Source organism: Monodon monoceros, unplaced genomic scaffold, assembly GCF_005190385.1.
Source record: "Monodon monoceros isolate NGI ecotype Baffin Bay Population unplaced genomic scaffold, NGI_Narwhal_1 Super_Scaffold_22, whole genome shotgun sequence".
NCBI lineage: Eukaryota > Metazoa > Chordata > Mammalia > Artiodactyla > Monodontidae > Monodon > Monodon monoceros.
In genome coordinates, this window is record NW_021703779.1 from 777,800 (window position 1) to 804,091 (window position 26,292).

Below are 26,292 nucleotides of genomic sequence, written 5' to 3' on the forward strand. Positions count from 1 at the left end.
TCTCCCTTCCCTTCTTCTGCTCTCTTAACTGGTAATAATAAGGACCAAGAAATTTTTATTTTGTATCTGTCATGTTTCTTACACAATGTTCTTTGCTCCTCAAAAAACTGTAATTTGTATTTCTCTAAGAATACCAACAAAACTTGTCCTTTCTTAATGGAGAATCCAGTGTATTTGAACGAGCAGTAGTTTGCGACTTGGTACACGTGTGTAAACTTTGGGAAAGCCTTCTGATTAGTCTGAGATTCAGTTTTAGCATCTAGAAAATGGGGTAATTATTCCGCATTAATGCAAAAAAAGTGCTTCAGAGCACCGCAGTAGCAGTTCATTAGAATCAGCTGAGGAGTTTCTGAAACTCTATTCCTAGGCTCTATCCCAGATCCAGTGCTATGGACCGAATGTTTGTGTTCCCCCAAATTCTTATGTTAAAACCCTAATCCCCAATGTGATGGTATTAGGAGATGGGGCCTTTTGGGAGGTAATTAGGTCATGAGAGTGGAGCCCTCATAACGAGATTAGTATTTTTATAAGAAGAGACATAGAGAGGTGATTTCTCTTTCTCCTATCCTCTCTTTATGTGAGGATAAAGCAAGAAGGCAGCTCTCTCCAAGCCAGGAAGAGGGCCCTCACCAAGAAGCCGAGCACGCTAGCACCGTGATCTTGGACTTCACATCCTCCAGATCTGTGAGAAATAAATTTCTGTGTTTAAGCCACCAGTCTCTGGTATTTTATTATAGCAGCCCAAATGGACTGAGACACCCAGGCATCACGATATTTTACTGCTCCTTGGGCTACTCCAATGTGTAGCCAAGGTTGAGAATCACTAGTCTGCAGACTATAAAAAATCATACAAATGTACATTATCATGTGTATAATGGCATTTAAAATTTTTTTAACCCTATGGATTAGTAACTCAATAGAAGACAGATTATCCAGCCCTACTCTAAATAACTGGGGATAGGAGAGGAAAGATGAAATTTGAACACACTTTGAACTACCCTGGGTCATATTCTGAAAGATTCATAACAATAGAATTATCTCATTATCAACTCCGACACTCTAACTTTGAATAGGTGAACCCTGGTTCCTCCCATAGCTTTGTCCATCACTTAAAAGTAGCTGTACCTCCATCAGAAAGAATTGTCTGATGTGTGTTATCATTTAGATCTTAAGACAAGATAAAAAAAGAAGACATCTCTTTCAAAGAGAAAATGTAAAAGAGTGGGAAATTAAATGCAAAGGTGCTAATTACCAACCACAGATTAGTTTCCAAATTGTTCTTTTAACTTCTAAAACTAATGAGTAGAGATATACTCCATACTGCAAACCAGGCTCCCTGGAAACTTTGGTAATTAGAGTATCTCTTTGTAACGGACATCGCTCAATAGGTAAGAGAAAAAATCAGAATGATTCTCATTATTTATAAAACTCATTAGTGACAAAGAAACAACAAGCACCTGTACCAGAAGTACCATTCTTGACATCTTAAAACAGTGTCTCTGACAGGACTGCGGAAATTTACTTTTCAAGGAAAAAAGCTCCACGGATTTAAAAAAGTGACACCAGTGACTTTGGTTTTAAAACTTGCTGTTTAGTAATCAGTGCAGGTTTCTCTATGAAGTTGCTGATCTGCTCTTTCATGTTGCAACAGCTGGCATCCGGCCAGTGTAAATGTTAAATTGACACCTGGGCTGGCCCCTAAAAATGTCAATGACATTGATGGAAATGCATACCTGTAGAGCTAGCTGGGGATCCCAGAATCTCTAAACAATAGGCCATAGTTTGGGTTTCTGGCTATTGATCAAATGGCTTGGAATACACAGGAACCTCAATCCAACCACGGACAAGGAAAAATCCATCTTAATCAGAGAAGACTGAGCTGTACCTTCCTAAGTTCATAATCCATGTCTTTTAAAACTACATTTCTTTGGCAGAAATTTTTATTGTTTTGAGTTAAAGCATCTAGGCCACCTCAACTGTGCCAATTACGTAAATTCATAACCATGTTACAAAATAGATGGCACAATATAATATCAAATAATATCATCTTTCTACCATTATGAGGGACTTAGGCAAACTATTAAAATGAATGAATCAGGGCTTCCTTGGTGGCGCAGTGGTTAAGAATCTGCCTGCCAATGCAAGGGACACGGGTTCGAGCCCTGGCCCGGGAAGATCCCACATGCCGTGGAGCAACTAAGCCCGTGCCCCACAACTACTGAGCCTGCCCTCTAGAGCCCACAAGCCACAACTACTGAGCCCACGTGCCACAACTACTGAAGCCTGCACGCCTAGAGCCCGTGCTCTGCAACAAGAGAAGCCACCACAATGAGAAGCCCACGCACCGCAGTGAAGAGTAGCCCCCGCTCACCGCAACTAGAGAAAGCCCGCACACAGCAACGAAGACCCAACGCAGCCAAAAATAAATAAATTAATTAAAAATAACAATAATAAAGTAAAATTAACGAATCAGAATCTAGGATGTAAACAAACGGTTGGCCTTTCTTCGTGTCTTTGAGCTTGTGTCTTTGTTTGCTCTGGCCCCACTGCCAAGATTTCCACCGTAATTTCTCTATGAGCACATCCTCAGGAAAGCCTTGAAGAGCCAGAGGGTCACTTCACACAGGCTCCCTGGAGTGGATCAGATTCAAGGTCAACTTTAATCTTTCCAGGATGGACCCAGGAAACAAGCCCCTCAGCCACCAACTGTACTCTTAAGGGAGGTCCTCTCCCCTCTGCAAATCTAGGAAGGGGAGAGATCTGGGCTGCAGAGACTAGGAAACAAACCACTGACAACACTCACGTGAGTTTTTCCCTAGCTACTTTCCAACAGTCCTAATTTAGAGGTGCTGGGCTGTCCAAAAGACCAAATACTCAAAAATCAATCTTGGCAGATATTTCTATTTTTATAAAAATGATCCCCTACATCACATAGATCCTATATTTGCTCATCAGCCCATAGTCAGCCTGGTTGGAACAAAGAATCAAGCCTGTGGTATTGAAAGATTTTTCCCCCCGTGGCCTCCAACCTCTGCTCACTTGTATCAGGGTAGGCTAACCATGCTTCCTGATTTCAAATCTGTTTCACTAACTTCTCATAATTAAGAATATTTCACTTTGGAGAAGCAAACAGTGTGAACTCTTGCTGCTTTGAGAGGTGCAATATAAGCCCTTTTTTCATACAACTGCAGAAACCCAGACACTGCAGCCTCTGTGACAAACAGCTTGGTCATTCTCGGAAAAAGTAAACATCAAAGTACCGTATGACCCAGCAATTCCACTGCCAGGTATATACCCAAAAGAATTAAAAGCAGGGATGCAAACAGATACTTGTATACCAACGTTCACAGCAGCATTATTCACAACAGCAAAAAGGTGGAAACAACTCAAATGTCCCCTGACAGATAAATGGATAAAAAAAGTAATCTATCCACACAACGAAATATTATTCAGCCTTAAAAGGAATGAAATTCATAGATGTTCTACAACATGGATGAACCTTGAGGACATTATGCTAAGTAAAATAAGCCAGACAAAAAAGTACAAATACTGTATGATTTCACTTATATGAGGTACCAGGTGCTGGAGGGAGGGGGAGTGGGAAACTCTTGTTTAATAGAGACAGAGTTTCTGTTGCATAAGATGAAAAAGGTCTGGAAGATGAAAGTGGTGAGAGTTACAAAACATTGTGAACGTAGTTAATGTCACTGAATTGTACACCTAAAGGCAGTTAAGATGGTACATAAAATTTACCATTATGTTACATACAATAGAACCATTATATATATAACATAAATAACATAACCGTTATGTAATATATATTTTACCACAATTTTAAAAAAAAGAGCACCACAAAAAATCCAAAACCTCAGCCAATGTTAGTGGGACCAACTTATAGTACAACCTGTAATGCACATAATCCTTTCAGCTGATTTTTCTAGTTGCAGATGAGCCAGTAACATTCCTGTCTTAACCATTTCTACAAGGCTTTCCAAATGACCCTCCTCCATGTCAAACTTTAGTTACTAGCCTCGGACAATCAGTACAACTGGCCCAGGATTCAATAACATACATGTTTGCTCTGGCCCAGGAGTGCCTGATACCCTGGGAATTCTGAGCCTAAGATGGCGCATGTCCAAGAACAAAGCAACCTCATGTCACAAGATACGGAAGGCCCAGGGGATCACCTGCTTGAGTCATGGCCTCCAAGTGCCTAGGAGTCCTCAGTTTAAGTATGCTAATTCTCCTGAGCTAAGGGTCAAAACAGAGACATCCCCAAAGCCAAAGATTAAACTATTTATGCCGTGTGTTCAACCTACTTGATGAAGCAGTCTCGTCCATCCCGGTTTGCCGTCATCTCCCATCCATAGGGCGGCACCTGGTTCAAGCCCCAGGTTCCCGAGGGAGGTGGCCAGCCTGAAGACTTTGTCCTGTGGCTGGAAAAAAGAAAAGCAAGGCATCATTACACCTGACTCCGGAACACTTCTTCTGAGACAAACCCCAGAAGGGGCACAGGACTTGCTCGTCTCCGTTACGGGCTGTGTCCTCAGCTGACAAAATGAACGATTAGAATGTTTTTGTGTCAGGTAGCATGCTCAGTATCTTTCTTTATAGTATCCTGCAAGCTGTTCCCAGCTGCCCTGTGAGCTAAGTATACTCATCTCGTTTTACAGATGAGGAAACGATGAATGGCTCAAAAAGCTTAGGTAACTTTCCTGAGGACACACAAGCCAATTCTGAACAAACGTTTAGCACACTTTCCATGACACTAGGCATTCCTGGGACCAGACATTAGGACGGTTTGGCATATAAACAGGTATCACACCACAATACAAATGCACAAATGAAAATAGATTCCTGTTTTTATGGATCTTAAACAAATAACCCCAAGCCTCAGTTTTCTGGACTCCTGTGACCAAAATACAAAATTTCCACTCATATTAACCATACTCCAGTCAAGGTGACTGGTCATAAAACCTTAGACAAACTCTCCATTTATGTGGCAATGAAAATCCACACATTAACTTTTACAGTTTCTAGTCCACACCTGAAATGTGACTCGTCAGCAACATGAAAGGGTAGGTTACGGAGAATTTTCTAGAAGCCTTTCCAAGAACAAGAGGAAAAAGGGAGTGACTTCACGTGACAAGCAGCTGTGATGGGCAGCATTGCACAGTGACAATTCCCATCCAGAGGCCTAAGCCCAGTTTCTGGAACACTGCTGAATCCTGGCCGCTGCTCTGCGGCCTGGGACCTGCAGAAATTGCACTGTTCTCTCATGAACACCAAAGACTCCTTCAAAGCTCAACCGTGGGAGGGAAATACATGCTGCCATTTTAGGATCAACCAACATCCTTCGTCATTTGTCCTTTGGCTCCAGGTGAAGTTCCCCACTCTGGATGGCCTGTTAGATGTTCTAGGCGGTTCCAAATTGCAGACAGGAACCAAAGTGTATATGTGTGTGTTCGGGAGGCAGTGAGGATACTTCCACGGCCTCACAGTCAGCATCTCAATAGTGAACCTGGGAGCCCTTAGAAAGAGGCCCCCCACCCCCTGCACCAGGCATAACACGCACAGCTTGTACAACTGTCCATGGCAGCCCTCCTGCAGCAAACATCCAAATCAGGGGTGTCAACCTGTCTGTGAGGAGGGGAGGCTTTGAACTTCCCAGGATGCAGGGCATCCCACCCCCGACCTCCACCCTCACCCAACTCACACAGCTGACCATGAACCGATGCTTCTCCTCAACGGAAACCAGCCCCACTTCCCGTAAGTTTTCTGGAGAGGAACTAGTTTGCAGAATTTTAATGACCTTCGTTGCCTTTCTTTAACTTCCTTTCAGTTTTCCCACATCCTTCAGAAAGCGTGGGGAGCAAAAGAGTTCACAAATTTAACACAGGTCCCGCCAACTTAGAGGCCCACCACAGGGCTAATTCCCACCCGTGGACCATTACACGAACAGACATGCCAAGTTTTTGTTCCTCTTCTCTACACCCAAGCCAGCAGTGGCAGTTTCCCCTGGTGGTGTTTGAAGAGCGAGCTGCTTGCCTGCAGCGAGAGCCCATGGCTTGGTCCCCCTGAGGTTCTACCAAAAGCCCGCCAATTTCTCCACAGCAGCAGAGGACGCATTCGGACCAAGCCCTTCGAGGTATGAACACAGTGTATACTGTTGTTAAAACGTTTTGCAAAAGCAAAAGCAAAGCTACAGTAAGAGATGACGCACAGAACATTCCTGTAAGTAAAAGGAGGCCTATATAGAGAATGCAACAATTTATTCCGGATTACTAAATTACGTCCAGTATCAGAGTGTTCACCTTTCCCAGAGGGGGCGAACTTACTAAAAACAAATAAACTGTCTTTTCTTTTCTCTTTTCTTTCCTTTCATTCTCTTTTTTCCCCCTGAAGTCTAAATCACTAAAAGAAAGATGTTGGCTTCCTAATATAATTTACATGTAAAATACAGGGTTATAATAATGAGCAAGAGGGAGCCTGAATTTTATTATAAACTACATTCTGTCCCGTAAGGTGTGTTCAGGAAATAGTAAAAAAAAAACAACAGTTCAGCAAGATGTTTTCAAATAAAGCCTTTTGTCATAAAACACCAAATACAGTGCTAATACTGGAAAAAACACTCACTGAGTTAATTCGGGGCAAGGGACATCAACTGATATAAAACAAATCACTGAATAATTAGAATCAGACACGACCACATGTTTACCTGTTAATATGTTGACATAAAATACATGGGTCGGAATGACATTCATAGAACTTAGCAAAGTAAAATTAAAAGCAAATTAAAGTGCCAGTAGGAAAAAAAACCCCAAAAAACCTCTTTTCTAAGTATCTAACCATACATCCTCAAATCAACGACGAAGGTCAAAATTAAGGAGAAGTTTGGCTCCTATGTCTGTGTGGTGTGGTTACTGGGAAGTTCACCCCAATATACAACCTTGGAAGCAGGCAGTTGCTCTCCACTGGGAAGATGCTCCGGGGACCTCCTTTCCTGGCTCCCATCTCTGTGGCTGCACCAAACTGTCTACCACTCCCAACTGCCCCCCACCCCAGTGCAACGCAACGGAAAGACAGGTTTTTTTCTACCAGGAGTGCAAAGACCTGGCCCCTGGAGAGCAGCGGCAGGGCCAGTGCGCATAAATGTAGAGTCTTCTGGGCCTTTTGCTTTAGAGCCGCCTCAGATGCAGAGATTATCCTCAGGATGGACCAGGCGCTGCTATGAAAATACAGTCCCGTGCAGAACTCCTCACTTCTGGCTGTAACACTGACCCTGTGTCCCAGTGTGAGATGCATGCCCTTTATTTCCCCCCATTTCAGAAAGAGTCCACTCTGAGTTCCTGGGCATCCTTCCCAGGGGCTGAGGCCTCTTCAAATTTCTCCTCTTTGAATGAGGTCTTACTTTTCTTGTCCAAAAACCTATTAGCCTCAAAGGTTCTCTTGACTCCCTCTGTGGAGGCTAAAGACTGTCCTGTAAATAGGAACCCTGCAGCTCTGCTCAGCTGCCGGCATGCAGGTTGGCCCCATGGAGATTATTTGAAAGGACCCCTCTAGCCTAGGGTTTGCCAGATTTAGCAACTACAAACACGGGACACCCAGTTAAATGTGAATTTCACACAAATATCAATTTTTTAGCATCAGTGTATCTCATATAATATTGAGGAATACGTACACTAAACAAATTATTCATCATTTATCTTAAATTCAAATTTAACGGGGTATCCTGTATTTTATCTACAAACCCTACTCCAGCCCCTCAAATAAACGAGCACCCAGATTCTCTGGGAGTATCAAAGAGGCTAAAATATCATAGCCTAGAGTCTTTCTGATTTGTCTTTACCTTAGTAGCAGGACTGAATACTGCTACCAATGAGTCTAAAATGTGAAAAGAAGTACCCTCAGCTACTTGACTAGATTCAAAACAGACAACAACCTCCTAATATGCGTCTGGGGGTGCATGAGGATTACAAGTGGTCAAAAGCCAGCATTTTCTGTATTTCCCAAATTGAGCTGACAAGAACCCATCTTGCAGTTTTTGTCAACGATTACCAGGCTCTAGAAATTATGATTCAGCAGGTCTGAATTACAACCAGGAATCCATGAGTGAGTGTGTGCGTTTGTGTGAGTGTGTGCGTGTGTGTGTTGAAACAAGTAATCCCGATGACTCTTACCTTAAAGTAGGGTTGCTAAATTCAGCAAAAAGCAAAACAAAATATAGAATGCACACTTAAATTGAATTTCAAATAATTTTTAGTATAAGTACATCCCATGCAACATTTGGGACATAGTTATACTAAAAAATAATTATTTGCTATTTATCGAAAATTCAAATTGAACCAGGCATCCTATATTTTACCTGGCAAGCATGAGGTTTGGGAAATACTAGTCCTTGCTACTCCAAGTTTGGGCTGAAGTCCAGCGGCACGGGTTTCTCCTGGGTGTCTGTGTGAAATGTAAAATCTGCATTCAGTAAACAGCCCTAGGTGATTCATATACCCACTAAAGTTTGCTAAGTGCTGCCTAAATCAGCAAAGCCTGTGAAGCCTCACCACACACTGGAACCACATGGGGGAACTTGTAAATGACAGATGCCTGGGACCAAGGCCACGCCATTCGAGTCAGAATATGTGCGGATGAGGCCAGGCCTCAGGGATTTATAGCCCGACACGGCTGCTACTGCCCAGTCATTCTACCATTGCTTTTAGCTCACAAGACGTAGGAGAGGCAGCCTGTGGCGGTCAAGAGCACGCAAGCTGGAGCAGGAGGTTTGCCAGGTGTGGTCTGTGGACCAGTGGCGGCATCACCCATGAACTTGTTAGAAATGCAAATTCTTGGGCCCCATCCAAGACCTACTAAACCCGAAATTCTGGGGATGCGGCTGACTCAGCAATCTGGGTTTAACCAGCCTCCAGGCTACGCCGGTGCCCACTTGAGTTTGAGAACCACCGAGTTACAATCAGACTCTCTTCAATTCAGGCATTTATTTTTCATAATCTCGAGTGCGTTACTCAACCTCTCTAAACCCTTCAGTCCAGCTCTTCCTCTGTAAAATGGTGGTAATAGGACCGCATCTTGGGGTGACAAAATGCATTTTGTAAAGATTTCAGTATGCTGCCCGCCACATAGTATTATAGTATGTGCTATAAATTCTCTGCTAAGTAAATCTCTACCTAACCCTCAAGAGAATATAAGACTTGGGGTGGTTACACAAGTATAAATGGCTTCATCCATTCTCAAAACAGCAGAAGGGTGAAAGGCTCAGTCATCTACTTTTTTCCAGTCTGGCAAGAGCAGGGTAGGAAGGGGCTGAAGCAAACAGTTACACCTTCCTATAAGTTAAGAAGTGGATGAGTTCAGCAGAAGTAGAAGAAAATATCAGAAATTCGTTTTGTTTTTTAACCAGGAATCATGTGTGTGTGTGGATCCATGGTGCCGAGGGTCAATTTCCACTTGTCTCAGGCCAGGCTTTGAGATTCCTTGCAACTCTCATGTTCTGTGACTTCAACCTGAGATCATGGCTGTGTGAACCACTTTCAAACGCTTAGCTCAGCCTTAAAAATAGCGACCTACATTGGCAGGGCTATTTAAGTCATTCCGGAAACTCCCAACAACTGACTGAACTGGTTTGCAACTTTGTGTTATATTTGCAACAGATTGAAACTGTTCTGGACAACAAAGGTCTTTATATTTCATAAGAAGTGAGAGCAGCTATGAAGGGCACAGGCAAAGGTACAGAACTATTTATGCTGACACCATTCGAGGAAGCAACCCATGGTCACTTCCTGCGTGCATGCCTCTAAATCCTGGGCCAAATCTTGATGGCAAATCTTCTCTGGGAGAAGCAGTTTATTAGAAACCACCCGCGGGCCGCTAGAAACACACCTCAGTAACAGATAAAGGGATGCTGTAGGGGAGAAGGAATGTGAGGTCCGGTTCCCAACTCCCAAGTCAGACAGACTCAAATTCTGCCACTTACTAGCTTTGTGACTCTGGACTCTCAATTCTTTGGGTCTTATTTTCTTCACATGTAAAACAGAATTGGTCTCACTCAATGATTCCCTCCCGAGACACGTGGCAACATCTGGAGACACTTTTGGTCGTCATAACCAGGGGAAGCGGTACTCCTGCTATCTAGTGGGTAGAGGCTGAGGATGCCACTAAACATCCTGCAATGCACAGGATGGCCCCATCACAAATGACAAATGTGCCCCTGCTTAGCTCATAGAGCTGTCGTCAAGAATAAACCAAGTGATGAATGTACAGTTCTTAGCACGGTTCTTGTAGGTGCTCAATACACTTTAGTGGGGGAAAAAAAGCCTTCTCAATGTTTCCACTGAAAGCCTAATCACGATAAGTAGAATGCGTCTTTACATCAGAGAGAATCCATCTTTACATCAGAATTCACAGTCACTTAATAGCTTCTCGGCTTTGGGTGAATTACTTGGCCTTTCTGGGTTTTGGTTTTGCATGTGAAATGGAAATAATAACATCCACCTCATGGTGATGTTATGCAGAGATGAGATACGTACAGCCCTGCAGTGCTTGACTCATTTACAATAGTCTCATCAAATGGTATGTTGTGTTATAAGTGGCAGTCATAATAGTAATGGAAATAACTTTTGTATTTGACCGAATAGTTTAAACAGCACTTCTATATACATCATTTCTTTAGATATTCACAAGCCTGTCTCAGCATGTAACAAAATGCCTGATAAAGCATTAGTGTTTCCATTATAAAGAGGAAGAAACCGAGGCGCAGAGAGAAGTTATAACTTGTCCAGCGTTTGGTGAAGTTACCAGCTTTTCTTCACTGGGGGAAATAGGCACCGCGATCTTGTTGGGAGACAAACACCGTGTTTCACATAGAATGTACGAGGGATGGAAACGGGCAGAGAAGGGCAGAGGCCACCCAAACTCATCTGATGCAAAGGGTATCCAGGACTGAACCCTGAGGCTTCCTGATTCATATTCCCTCTAAATCACACTGTATCATAATTAAGTGTAACTTCAACTCATGGGCTTCCTCATATACCTGGTAATACTTAGGACCAGTAGCCAGGATGAAGCTGCGTCCTCTGAACTTGGTGTTGAGAAATGAATTTTCAGGTCCGTTTCATGTATGAGAAAACCTAAGCCACAGTTATTCAGTTATTCATCCCCGATATCGAATGACTCTATACAAATCCAGTAAAATGAAACGTGACCCAGAATTTGATTATCCTTATCTCTTTGGACTCACAAAGATGATTTTCAGAATAACCCAAGTTACAGAGTGCTAAATATGGTATTACAAGACTTAAAGCACTTCCTCATTTATTTTGCTCTAAATGGTGGCAGGGTTACGGTACCCGAAAACCTACAGAATTCAGAACTTCACACAGCATGCAAGCAGATGACCTTCAAGGTTGACGTGCAATGTGGGTTGAGGTAAAGGAAGCAGAAGGAGTGAGAAAAACGAACAAAAGATGATTCTGGATGTTAAAAACTCCAAATTTGGTGGCAGCCTTGTTCCTTTGGTGACCAGCCTGGTGGGCCCCACTGGGGCTGGAGGGGTTCCTGCTCTTCAAGGTTTCTTGTCCCCATGGATCAGTGAGGAACAGACTGACATCCACCTGCCCCCCAGCCTTTTGGTTCCAGTTAATCATGCCGTTGAGACACAGACACCTTCTGAATTAGGTGTATTCTCTCCCGTCTCAGAACTAAACCTCTTCATGCAATCAGGGTTTACTACAGTACTAGCAGCATCGCAATCTTATACAAGAGGTAACAGCTTTCCATCCTATAGCCCATTATTAGCAGCTCCTAGGGCAAGTGCACGTGAAGAAAGCAATGTTGATAGGGTGAAAATAACATCAAGGCCTTGCACACACAGAAGACAGAATCATCCCGCCAACTACTGTGAAGATTTCACTTCTGTTTTGACAAGGAGGACAGGAAAATACAGTAAAGGGGGAAAAGCAGGCAATTCAAAACTAATTTACATATTAATACTAAGCCTCATAAAAGCAGAAACTTAAAAATATATTCATTACAAAATCATTTTAGTCAAGCAGAAATGAATTATTAATCAGGAGTTTAACTACAGTAAAAACATTTGGACGTATATTTTCATTACCAAATTTGAACATTTTTCTCATTATTTTCATCTGCTTGGTTGCATAATTTACCAACCCACAAAAGAAAACTAATTGTGCGATTATATATCCATGGTTTTCACTGCAAACCTCTCACCAGCCTGCTGAATTACTTGTTTCCCAATTGCGTATGTGGGAGAATTACCAGGAGAATTAAATTTAAGCTAACTGGTTCTCCTTCCCCAAATTTGCACATACACACTTGAGCCTCACTCTGTAAACAAGCCGGTGACACACTCAAGACATCCTAAGACTCTGAGGCCACATACATAGCCGACCGTGAATCTGGGAGGACAATGATAATTAGCCCTGTATTGTACAGGAGAAAATAGATGCAGACAGGCCGGGCTGGCCAAGGATGCCCGAAGAGGTATTACAGAGCTAAATGTGGGAACAGTCAGCCAATGGTCTGGAGCCCCTCTCACTGGAACGCTGGACTATGTGCTCACGAGCCTGTAGGTGTGGCTCCCGGGTAAGCACGTGATGCCAGGTGCAGATGCTACACTCGGTGCACCCCCGTGAGGCCAGGACCATGTATCCTCCATCTTTCTATCTCTGTTACTCAGACTAGTGTCAGCACACAGGAGATGTTCAATGGAAACTGTACTCATAAAGGAATCCAAGGTACATGATGGTCCTGGCCTAGAATCTTAGGCATAAGACCCCGCACTTCCAATGTAGGGGGCACGGGTTCAATCCCTGGTCGGGGAACTAAGATCCCATGCATGCCGCGCAGCGTGGCAAACAAAACAAAACAAAAACAAAAACAAACCCCACCATAGCTCCCTGCCTAATCAACGCATATAACAAATGCTGGTTGAGCACCTAGTATGTACCACGTGCTGTTCTAGGTGCTCGTAATATATCACGTCAACACAGAAAATAAACACCCTCAATCATCTGGCCCAGATCTTCTTTTCCAGCCAAGCAACCCACTAATTTTGCTAAGAATATGCTGCTACTTTTAAACTAACTCACCTATATTCCCTGAACACGCATGTTTCCCATGTTCATATCTCCATGTCTTCGTTCATGCTATTCCCTCTGGTTAAAACGTTCTCCTTCCCCCACTCCAACTCCCTGACCTCTCCATATCTGTCCAAAAATGATAAATCTTCCAAAATGCATATCAAATGCTACCACTGCAGAAAGCAGTCCCTGAATCCCCTGCCCTAAAATCATTACCTTGTTTCCCTATGCTCGTGGGAAGTGACTGTTTGCACTACTGAGGTAGCATCTACCTTGTATAATTACCGATAACTGGGAATACATGTCTTCCTAGATTGTAAGCTCTTGAGCGTTAATACCACTTTACAAAATTCTACCTACTGCACATAGTTGGTGCTCAACAAACACTTATTTGTTAATACAGTCATTGCAACTTGAACTCTTCTAATTAGCCTTGCCACCTTCAATTGGAATTCTCTCTTGCCAATTGTGATTCTCTTACCCAACTGTGATTTCCTTAGGACAGGGGCGAGTCTCCTTCATGTTTAGATCCCTGGAATCCACATTTGGCAATGGTAGGTGTGCAACATATACTGTTTGTTAACTGACGTGTCCTGTTATACTTGGTTTACTGAGGGCTATGAAGTAGTACAGAAATAGGAATTTTATCATTGCTTTCGATGGGGCACATACATGCATGGAAGCAGTAATATAACTTCTGCATGTCACCCTCTATTGTTGAATGGCTAGGGGGAATCTGTGTCTCTGCATGATGAAAATGTACAGACGTGGGACTCACGGGATTTGCCTCTGAATTCAGCCATGACCAACAAGCCCACACTCGACGTAACTGGATCCAAAACCACAGTCCCTTTTTACATCAGAACTGAGGGCAGGATTTGGCGCACGGAAACTGTTTTATAATAGCATTTGTTTGAATAGACGAATGAATGAATGAACAGCAGTCAAACTTTGGAGCATCCTCCAAAAGGAGCCATATGACAGTGTGACTAGGCAGGTCCAGGATTTCAACAGACAGGACCCTGCAGCCCAGAAGGCAACGCCAAGATAGGAACTTGCTGCCTCGGCATTCCTGAAAGCCTCCTGCTTTTGTGAAGACAAAATTGCAATTTGGAGGCCCCAGATCAAAATCAAAGGCCTTCAATCTAAACCTCACTAACGCCAAATGTTTAAGCCTTGATCAGTGTCCTTGATAGAAGGTCGTTTTCATTTTTCTAGTTCAAGGTTTCCGTAGCTGGAAACGGCGCTTCACCGATGACAAGCTCCCAATCATTAGCAGGATTGTGTGCTCCCCCGACTTCTCATTCTGTAAAATCCAGTCACAGAAAAGTCGAGGGCAACAGTCATCCTTGTGCTCATCACCTAGAGCAGAGGTCCGCAACAAGGGGCGATTTTGCCCCCCAGTGGACATTTGGCAGTGACGGGAGACATTTTTGGTTGTCGCAACTGGGGGTGGTGGTGTGCTACTGGCATCTAGTGGGTAGAGGCCAGGGATGCCACTAAATATCCCACAATGCACAGGACGGCCCTGCAACAAACAATGATTTAGCCCCAGATGTCAATAATGTGGAGGCGGAGAAACTATGACCTAGGTTTATCAATTACTCGTATTTTTCAACATTTGGTTTTATCCCCTCTCCCTTCACTCCTTTGTCCACTCCCTCTGTCTCCGTTTATATATGTGAAATGTTTACTTGAATCAACAGACATCAGGATATTTCACCCCCAAATTCTGCAGCAACTCTCTCTTAAGAAAAAGGATACTCCCCTTTAAAACGATAATACCATATTGCACTCAAATTTAATATTGATACAATATTATCTAATATACAGTCCATATTCAAATTTCCCCAATTATCCTAATACTTTTCCTTCATAGATTTTTGGGGGATTTGATTTGGTATCCAATCAAGCTTTACCCTGTGCATTCAGTTATCCTGTCTCTTTATTCAATCATGTTTTAAAGGTGCAACATTATCATAAATTTAAGACTCGAGAAACGATGATGCAAACTTTTGCTTCAAAATCCATCGATATGGCCACTGTTTATAAATCACACCATAGAGCCTCTTCAAATGTGACTCCAGGAGTTCACACAGGGTCTGGCAACGGTACTTGTGCACCAGATACTGTGTGTGACTTGAGGTGACACACAAGTCCTTAGAATCTTTTATCCAAGGGCCATAATTGTAGGCAGCTGGGACTGGGCCCCAAAGACTCCTAGGATTTTTGAAAGGGCAGAGTTCAAGATGGGAACATAAATTAATAACTTAGCAGCAACCAGAAGAAAGAACAAAAAGGGTCCTAGAATTGATGATAAGGAAACGAGCCAGTCACAGATGAGAGGCTCCCACTCTCTGGTTGTTAGGGCAGGATGGGCAAGGGGGAGCCGGCACGGGCACACAGCAGGCATCGCAACGAGGGTTTTGACATCAAAGAACATTCTACCCCAGCTAAAAAGCCCCTCACAGATGTCTTGATGTGCCAGGAGCCTGGGCACAGCCAGACTAGGTTGTTCACCTTTGCTGGAGAACGCCAGACCAGAAGGGATCTGAGATAGCAAAGGAATCTCTTGAAAAAACAGGACAGTTGCGTTGAGCTAATTACTGGAGGGAAGATTGGCCCATCCGGATGAAGAGAGGATTCCGAGTGGACACAAAGGGCATTGTACAGCCAAGCCTCTACAAAGAGAGACTTGTGAGGTCAATCAACAAACATTCACTGAGCATGGACTCCTCCTCTCTGCAAGATTCTGGGGTCGGCCTTGCGTATGATGTCACAACCCTAGAGTACAGTTCTTACTCTCTGCGCTATAATGTAGTCTGAGCACTCTTTTTCTTTTCCAAGCACCAGGTGCCCTCATGACACTACATTCACTCATTCATTCAATCATTCAAAACATGTTTTTGAGGACTTTTGTGCCAGTCCTGGTGCAGAGCTAGAGCTGTGACAAGCAGATAGGAGTTGGTAACATTGATGAGGAAGGCTGGCCTCGTGGCTCACCCTACCTAGGCACGGTCTGGACACTGGGCTTTGCCCTGAGCTTTCACTGAAACTCCTCAGGTAGGAGTCCCACGTTGGGAAATTCAGGCATCAGGAAACAGGGAAGTCTTCCTTACACCTCTCTATTTAGCCCACATGGACAACAATTTCATCCATACTGACCATTAAATACATTTCCTCCTTCACCTCGGGCCCAGTCTTTCGCTCTGAGCTGTAATATGGAACCCGAACACACCCTCAGGACCCAGCAAATGCATCATGTCAGAAAACTGAACAGTGATTATATGAGTAATGAAACCCAGCATTGGCTGCACCTACCAAATGGCCTAATCTAATTTTCAAATGTGTTGCGAAAACGCTTTTGCAAACACATCATTTTGAGAGGCAGCATTCATGTTCATATTTGACTTATTTTATAGATGACTCATGACCTAATACTGCTACTCACCAAGCTCAGCCAAGTCCAACTGGCTTCCCAGGGAACATCCTCATGAACCATATATGAACAATTCAAACACTTTCTGAGTTAGCTCTCCATTGTGAAAATTATATTTGCACTGTCTGTTGGGGACATGCACATATATTCTGATCATTTAAAAATTTTTATAGATTAACATATAAAGTATGTACTTATATGGACTGTAGTTTTCTTAATGTTCTTAGACTTGCTTAATGACTTTAGAATCCTATGTTAAAAGTGTGCCTAAGAGCTATCTCTCATTCCATTAAGTTTTCTTTTTCATTCTGAGTAAGATAATTAAATATTACTTAAAAATTATCCTCAATTAGGTACCAGCAGAAATAAAAGGAAACAGATTATAAAAGTGAAGAGAGAGAAGAAGAAAGTGCATTGACTATATATGTACCTTTGGGGAACTAAAAGTGAAAAAGAATACAGAACACCGGCCTGGAAGGCATGAGAATAAGTTCTAAGTCTACCATTTATAGCAGGGATCAGCAAACATTTCCTATAAAGAATCGATAGTAAATATTTTCAGCTTCAAGCGTCATGTGGTCTCTGCGGTATTTACTCAACTCTACCGCTGGATCTTTAGTAGCCACGGACAATGTGTAAACTAACGGGCACAGCTGTGTTCCAAGAAAACGTTATTCACCCGCCGCCCACCAAAATTTGTATTTGGCTCATTGGCCACAGTTTGCTGACCCCTGACTTACAGTGGCACCTTGGAAAAGTCATTTATATTTCTGTCCCTCGAGATTCTGATCTGTAGCATGAAGGCGCTGGACTAGATGATTTCTGAGGTCCCTTCAAGCTCCAAAATGTTCACCTCCATCAGCTAAACAGGTCTCTTTCTAAAAGGCCATAATCTTTAACAGGACAGAAAGAAACCCAGATACACAAATTCCGCAAAATTCCTATTTTTCACAGCATTTGACCCAAAGGTAGAACATTATAGTTCAATCCATCACATAGCTGAGTATTTATGGGGAGTTTTAAACCTGTGAACCATTGATCTTGTCTTATAAATAGGGCCACTATCTGGATGAGTGGTGTTTCAAATATGTAATATGTAGGCAGTCTAAAATTGTAATGAAAAACTTGCTATAGTGGCTGCTTTCCAAAATTCAAATCAAGATTTTGGGGGGCTTGTAGAAAGAGTACCATGAGCTGATTTTTCTTAGGGTTTTCAAATGTGATGCTATAAGAGGGTTTTAATATCAAGATGTACGATGCCTAATAATATCTACCACTGTTTTAGCCTTATTCACATTTTTAAACCACCAAAGGCCATTCATTGTCCAAGCTAAAATGTGTCTATTTTCCATTGAAAATACGCTTGAGTTTGGTTTGCTATGTCAGTGCCTGCTGGAGACTTCTTCCTTTACTGCTGATTTATAATCCTTAAAGAACAGATGTTTAGACTGCACCTGCTGACACCCTTAACATGGGAAGCCAGAGAGTTACAGCACACCCTGGCACACCTAAGCATGCTGGAATGCGAAAATGTGTTGTCTGGCTCCCTTCCCCAGAGCTAGACTGCATGTGCGATATTTTTAATGGGTTATTTATAATATCAACAAGACATATCGTCTTAGTGTGCTTTTTTTTGCCATGTCGCACAGCTTGTGGGATCTTAGTTCCCCAACCAGGGATGGAACCCGGGCCCTTGCCAGTGAAAGTGCAGAGTCCTAACCACTGGACCGCCAAGGAATTCCCTAGTATGCTTTATTTTTCTCTAATTCTAGGAAGATTTCTGGTGGCTTTTCATTTAGCGCTATTTCATACAGAGACGCATGGCTTTGTTCCCGCATTTACATGACCATCGCCTCGCCCTGTCACAAGTCTGAACGCATCATGCAGTTTCATGGCTTCTCTTCATTTTCCTCAGTGATTAATACAGAAGCAACAAATTTGTGTACATGATGCAAACTGCAGAAATTTAAATTTTTAAAATACTCCCTGCCCAGATATCAAAGGGGAATTCATTATTTCCCTAGATTTCTCAATATCTACACATTTTCAAGGGCATCTAAAATGTATAAGGGTGGAGAACACAAGAAACCTCATAGAGGACATGAACAGATACACTTGAAAAGATGTATCTGCCACTCGGCACCACCCTACTACTGTTTTTTTGGTCTTGAAACAACTGGGAAGATCCGAAGGAGAAAACATATTCTAAATGGTGCCGAGTAACAATACTAGGGTTGCTTAGTTTCTGTCCATCTTCCCCAGCTTCCATTTGGAGTTCATACATATTTTTCATTTCCTCTGCTCCAAAGGTAGGCATGTTATCACTGAAGACAGAGAAAGATCCAGAAATACCTTGCCTAACTCAAATAATGGCCACATGTAAGCTCTGCTACATTTTTATGTCCAAACACAATCATTTTATAAAGTAGGACAAAAACCGTCATGTATTTCCCAAGATGCGTCATAGAGAAGAAATGAGCTGAAAATACTGGGAAGACAGTAAGCGCTCAGTATTTCTATATCTTGGAGTAATTACTTCCACAACAAGGAAGACATTTATTTACAAAGCATGCAGACTGGCAAGTGGGAAAGGTCTATATTGTAACCATGTCGGACATGCTAAGCTTTTATTAGACAAGTCTTAAAAATCTGTTCCTCTGACAATGATAATAAATACTACAACTGTTACTATTTCCAGGAAAGAGATTTTAGCAACTAGATGATACATCTATTAGAACAGTGCTGAAAAGCCTTTTATGATGGAAAGTGCCTCTTACAAAACAGCTTCTCCAACTTTAAGGTGCACACGAATTAGCTGAGCATTTTGTTACGCTTCGGGTTCAGATTCAGCAAGGCTAGGGTGGGGCTCAAGAGTCTATATTTCTAAAGAGCTCCCAGGTAGTACTGATGCTGCTGGTCCCAGGAGCACACTTTGAGTAGTGAGCCTTAGCATGTTTTAGAAACAGGAAGTAAACTATTTCTGTTGGAGGTTTCAACTTGGGGCTCCTAGATGGATAGCAGTTGACAGGTGTCTGTGACGCCATTGAGGTCAGTCTGGCAGGGATTTACCAGGATGGACGACAGATCCTACTCCTTATCTGACACTGACCTTGGGAGACCCAGATCAAGGCAAAAGAGTCCATGCGGACCGGTCTGAATGAGGAAAATATAACAAAGTATGTCCCCTGAACAAAGGTGGCACCTCACATTCAAGGTCATCTCCATTAAATGGAGCTGTAACTCCTTTCCTTTCAAAATGAGCAGAGAGCCTCCCTTATGATCTGGAATCAAAGGGCTCCCTTCTCTTGGCAGTATCCTGGGGTCAGTATCTTAGAAACCATATCAGCAGCCACAACTCCAGACAAGGTACACAAGCCATGGCTTGGCCCTAATCTTTGCCTGAGATATTGATTCTTTAGCAGAGCAGAGTTTGAAAGCTCTGGGAAACTTTCCTCGAAGCCTCTACCCTACTTCCCTCCAAAATGATTTATTGAGCACATATTGTGCCTTAGAACTCACCTAAACTTTGTAAGAACACAAAACGATCACTTGGTCATGGTTCTCCAGGAACATGTACAAAAGCTGATGATAGGAAACGTATCCATAAAATAATTTGAAAGCAACCAAGAACAAACTAGATTGAAAACAGGTAGCCCTAGGGAAATCGTATCCATCCTGTTAGAACCGTTTCCTCTGCTGCCTCCTTCCCAAAGGAGGCTGGGCTCTCACAGCCAGCGGTGCTGTCTCCTCTCTCTATTCCCCACATCAGTGGTCAGCAAACCACAGCTCATGGGCTCGGCCCACTGCCTGTTTTGTAATTGAAATTTTAGTGGAACATGGCCATGCCCATTGATTGAAGTATTGTCTATGGCTGCTTTGGTGTGAAAATGGCAGAGTTGAATAATTTGACAGAGACTATGTGGCCTGCAAATTCTAAAATATTTGCTATCTGGATCTTTACAGAAAAAGCGTGCCAACCTCTGCTCCAGAGTAATGAGCACCTTCCGGACATCACTTCTACTGCTCCTATATTACAGTGCACTCTAGATGGGGGATGGGGGCGTGGGGAGGCTGGGAGGGCGGTGAGAGAGAGAGAAAGAGAGAGAGATCTCCAGGGTCTCTCTGGAGACCCTACTTGTACGAAGAGTAGTACAAGTCCAGTTGACGTCATTCATTTTATGGCATAAGTGACCCTGTATCCTACAGGGATACAGTTCTCTCACAGGTTCCAAACTTCCTTATATCCGAGTAAGTCATGGACCACCAGCATAGGATTTGCCTAAACTTGGAGCTCAATGAACAGAGTTGAATGAAACTCAACTCTGGAGTTTTTCTAGGGCACAGTTGAAGCTGTGGTATTTAGGACAGTGAAATTACCGAGAGCAGTAAGCAAACATCATCTGATTAGACCTGTAACGAAATTAGCAGAAACCAAATGGTCCTTTTGGCAGCAAAACGAAAAGTGGCTCTTTCAGCCATTTTGTTTGACGGGGATTTTTTTTTTTTTTTGCGGTACGCGGGCCTCTCACCATGTGTCCTCTCCCGTTGCGGAGCACAGGCTCCGGACACGCAGGCTCAGCGGCCATGGCTCACGGGCCCAGCCGCTCCGCGGCACGTAGGATCCTCCCGGACCGGGGCACGAACCCGCGCCCCCTGCATCGGCAGGCGGACTCTCAACCACTGCGCCACCAGGGAAGCCCCTTGACGGGGATTTTACAAGAGGCTCCATAATGAATTGCAGCCATAAAATACATGATATTAGCACTACCAATCCTTGGTGAATCTTTACTTCCAAGCCATAGCAGAGATAAAGAGCACAGTCCGTGCCCTTTCCAATGCAAACAACCCAGAAACACAGCCACTGGCACGCAGGTTTATGGGCGGGCTGTGTATTTCTCCTTCTGCCCCAGCAGCCCCACTCATCTGGTATTTTACAGTCTTAGCTGGGCTCCAAGGACCCAGCAGGAAGAGGCAGTAATTGTCTTTTATAAGCAATTAACTTCTTTCTTTCTTTTAAAATTTCATCCTTTAGGTTCATCAATTTTTAAGAATGGAATAAAAATATACACCTTCTGTCATTGCCTCTGGAAAGGAGATTAAGTCAAATCCTTTCCAAACTATCATATTCGTCGACTGTAAGTTCTGATGCTCAGCATTACATTCATTTACTATCATTCTACCGGCGCAACGAATTCCATACTTTTGCAATTGTGAGTCCATACCACTCCTACTAGTTGCTAAGATCATGGCAGAAAGGAGTTTCCAAGATGCTGGTGAGTCATTGGCCCTTTCAAATAAATGTATTTAATTTTTATGGGTATAGCATGCTATTTACTTTCCTCCCACTAAAAAAAAAGAAATCAAAAAATTGTACTTTTGCCCAAAACCAGATTCTGTATCAGAAGTTTATATGTAAATTTAGAGGATTAAAAAAAAAAAACTTAAAACAATTTGGGTGAAGAAGACTAATAAGTGTGATTAAATTCAGTATACTTGACTTAGGCATGGACCACAAAACTACACGGTAAAAACTGTGCATTTCAGTGAATGTTCTTTCCTAAAACTTTAAAATTTACACAATTCCCCTAAAGCACAGGGGAACTGACCTTCATTTCATGAAAGATTAGAATGTAAATATTCCAATAAAGGCTCTGGTATCTTACATCCAAATGCCATTCCAGCATGACAAGGAGCCGTACTTTGTTTATGGAAGATAATGAGGTGTGAAGGAAACATACAGGCTGAATTGGTGTGCCTAAACTTGTGATGGTTCTAATAATGAACTCTGTTGTGTCTGCTCCTCTGTGTTGAATGACAAAAACTGAGAACTCCAACTCAGTGGAACCTATACTCCATGTGGGGTACAAGGCATTGACTCTAGCCATCCTTTAAAATGCTGGTTAAATTCTCACCTCCTTCTGGAAGCTTCTGCACTCTAGTCCAGTCCACAGTGAGGTCTCTGAATTCCTTACCATCTCACACCTCCACTTGGTTGTCCACAGGCAACTCAAACTCAGCACATCCAAAACTGAACTCATGTTCATTCTCTCCAACCTACTCCTGTGCCTAACTTCTGAGTCCCTATACACGGCAACCCTTGTACTCCAAGAGAGGCTGCAATGAATTCCACACATTTCCTGAAAGATATCTGCCTTCTCTTATCTTGGAGGGTTTAAGATTTCTGGCCCCTGAAGCCTAGAAGCCTTCTCCAGCTCTCCATTCATTCTCCCAGCTGACTTATTATCCTTCTGGCTTAATGGTTCATCCCACGAGAAACAGTCTATCAATCTGCTCTGCCCAATACGGTAGATACTCACCACATATAGCTATTGAACACTGGAAATGTGGCGAGTCTGAATTGAGGTGTGCTGTAAGTGTAAAATACACATCAGTTTTCGAATAGGAGAAATATATAAAATGTTTCATTAATAATTTTAAAAAATTGATTACATATTGAAATGATACTACTTTGGATATATTGGGTTAAGCAGAATATACTATTAAATTTCACAATTTCTTTTTATTTTTAAAATATGGCTAGCAGGCGAACTAAAATAACATATGTAGCTCGCATTATAGTTTTTTGTTGGACTGCTCCAGACCCTTGGGACAGGATCAGGTGCTCCTCCCAGATTTCTTTATACCCCCCATTCTTTTTGTTAATTTGCCTGGTGACTTGTCTATATGTTCTGGGCTCCGTTGGCTGTCCGAAGCATGAAATTCGTGGTCTTGTTCAGTATTATACCCATAACTGATGTCCAGTAGGTACTCACATGTTTGCTGAACAAGTACAAGAACTACACTAAGAATCAAGAGACCAGAGCTGCAGTCCCTGGGCCATGGCTAGTGTGGGAATTACACCAGGCTGTCCCTACTGGCCCTTCTAGATTCACTGACTGCAAATATCTAGCATGGATATTTAAATCAGGCACAGATGCGGAACCTCTCTCCTAGGAGGGGAGAGGCTCAGGGCAAGGCCTGGGGTGTAGGTGGGAGGGTGAGGGGAGCAGAAGAGCTAGCTACAGTGGGGCTGGCAAGCTCCCTAAAGCAGCTGGGCAAATTCACCTCACGCCACACCACTGGGAAGCTCCCAAAGAAGCCAGCATTCAGGAATGGCTGTTTCCAGAGACACCCTCTTTTCTCTCTCACCTCCACATAGTAAGGAGTAAGCAAGCAACACTGCCCCCAAAGTACTCGGTATTGCTACCTGAGTTGACCATCTAACTCCATAACAGTGCCTCAGGACCCCCAAGTCACCTGTTCTGTGATCTCAAGATGCTTCTAATAGAAAAACAGAAACTTAATTTATACCCACAACAAAAAAGTGCATAAGTGATCAACTGCTCAGTTTATTTAATGAAAACATCCACATCAAAACATGTTTTGTTCATAGGCTTTAAAAAAACATTTAACTGCAAACCCAGCTGTCGAATTCATCATCACTTGCAAGTTCAAAGTCTGATGTGAACTCCTGAAGTCATTAAGATCATAGGCTTTATTCACAGAAAGGATGCCAGCCATCAATCATGACACACAAGACAATTAACACAGGCCACTCTCATTTTAGTGAAAAGAAGGAGCGAGCTGAAAGTAGCTTTGTCTAGAGCACACAGGAATGAGTTGAAAAGGAAGAGGAACTGCATACAAGAACACGCCACAACTACTGAAGCCCACGGGCTCCGCAACAATAGAAGCCACCGCGATGAGACGCCCGCACACCGCAATGAGAGTAGCCCCCGATCGCCACAACTAGAGAAAGCCCATGTGCAGCAACAAAGCCCCAATGCGGCCAAAAATAAAAAATAATTTTTTTAAAAAAAGGTTCTTCAGGGTTCTTCTTAAAAAAGAAAGAGAAACATAATAAACTTCTTTAGTGGGCTGCAAAATCCATAATTACTATTTATATTCTATTTATGCCATTATATTGCATGTGTATTACCCTCCCATTGATATCCAATATCTTACGGCTAAAAACTCTTTTCTGGGAGATACAGTCAAAAATGCAAAGACATATTGGGAATTTTGCTTTTCCATTTTCATTTTTTTCTTTTCTTTAAATGTAGCCTGCCTAAAGCTCCTATTCTGGAACCTCTCCAATCACCCCTGGAGAATCTGCCATTCTAACTCTGAGGGTTTTGTTGTGTTTTTCTTCTCACCCACGGCCTGCCTTCCTCTGAGTCTGGGATTTTAGCCCTGTGTCCTTGAAGCCAATCTCTGTTTATATAATTGTTCTAATTTCTTTCTTGCAATTACTTTTCTTTCTTCTTTTTCTTCTTTTTTTTAAAAAATCTTACCCTTTGCTCCATTTCTTTTTCATCTCTTGCCCTAAGAAATTTCTCTTTCTGGCAGGCTCCTCTTGTTCCCTTTGGCAGTATTTCATAGAGGCACAAATAGCCATGATGAGGAAAATGTGCACTTGCAAAGGGGGCCTCACCCAAAGAGAAAGCCACTCTGCAGATATAATCTCATCAATCTACGCTAAACTCTGCAAGGAGGAACTCATTTCCTAGTAGAGACATGAGAGGGTAAAACAGCTGCATCCTGAGCCTTAAAGAACAAGGAACACCAGAACACCCAAAGCAACCTACAAATTCAACGCAAGCCTGACCAAAATTACAATGGCTTTTTTCATAGAACTATAGTTCTATTTAGAAAACTAGCTCTAAAGTTTGTATAGAACCACAAAAGACCCTGAATAGCCAAAGAAATCTTGAGAAAGAACAGAGCTGAAGGTATCACACTCCCTAATTTCAAACTGCACTACAAAGTTATGGTACTCAAAACAGTACGGTAGTGGTATAGAAACAAACACATCAGTGGAACAGAATTGAGAGCACAAAAATGAACACACACACATAGACGATTAATTTACAACAAAGGAGCCAAGAATATACAATGGAGAAAGAACAGTTTCTTCAATAAATGGTGCTGGGAAAACTGGACACCCACATGCAAAAGAATGAATCTAGACCACTATCTTACACCATACACAAAAATCAACTCAAAATGGGTTAAAGACTTGAATGTAAGACCTGAAACCATAAAAACCCTAGAAGAAAACATTACCTCCTTGACATCAGTGTTAGCAATGCTTTTGTGGATCTTACTCCAAAGGCAAGGGAAACAAAGGCAAAAATAAACAAATGGGACCACATCAAACTAAAAAGCTTCCGCAAAGCGAAGGAAATGAAAAGGCAACCTACTAAATGGGAGAAGATATTTGCAAATCATGTGTCTGATAAGAGGCTAATATCTAAAATATACAAGGAACTCATACAACTCAACAACAAACAAACAAACAACCAGATTAAAAAATGAGCAGAGGGGGCTTCCCTGGTGGCACAGTGGTTGAGAGTCCGCCTGCCGATGCAGGGGAAACGGGTTCGTGTCCCGATCTGGGAAGATCCCACATGCTGGGGCACGGCTGGGCCCATGAGCCATGGCCGCTGAGCCTGCACGTCCAGAGCCTGTGCTCCGCAACGGGAGAGGCCACAACAGTGAGAGGCCCGCGTACCGCAAAAAAAAAAAAAAAATTGAGCAGAGGATCTGAAGAGACATTTTTCCAAAGACATACAGATGGCCAACAGGCATATGAAAAGATGTTCAACATCACTAATTATTAGCAAAATGCAATTTAAAGCCACAATGAGATATCACCTGACACCTGTCAGAACGGCTATTATCAAAAAGATAAGGAGGGCTTCCCTGGTGGCGCAGTGGTTGAAAGTCCGCCTGCCGATG

At 42.7% G+C, this 26,292-nt stretch overlaps 1 protein-coding gene across 2 annotated transcripts in view; it reads right to left on the bottom strand.

Annotated features, from left to right (window-relative positions):
• The window catches only part of FRMPD4 (FERM and PDZ domain containing 4), a 538,713-nt gene that overhangs the window by 175,835 nt on the left and 336,586 nt on the right, over nucleotides 1–26,292 (bottom strand). Inside the window, exon 2 of one of the 2 annotated variants that reach the window (XM_029239932.1) lies at nucleotides 4,320–4,436. In XM_029239932.1, the coding sequence (XP_029095765.1) occupies nucleotides 4,320–4,436 (117 nt within the window). Of the gene's footprint in view, nucleotides 1–4,319; nucleotides 4,437–26,292 lie in introns of those variants that run through there. The other variant, XM_029239931.1, reaches the window with a different exon arrangement.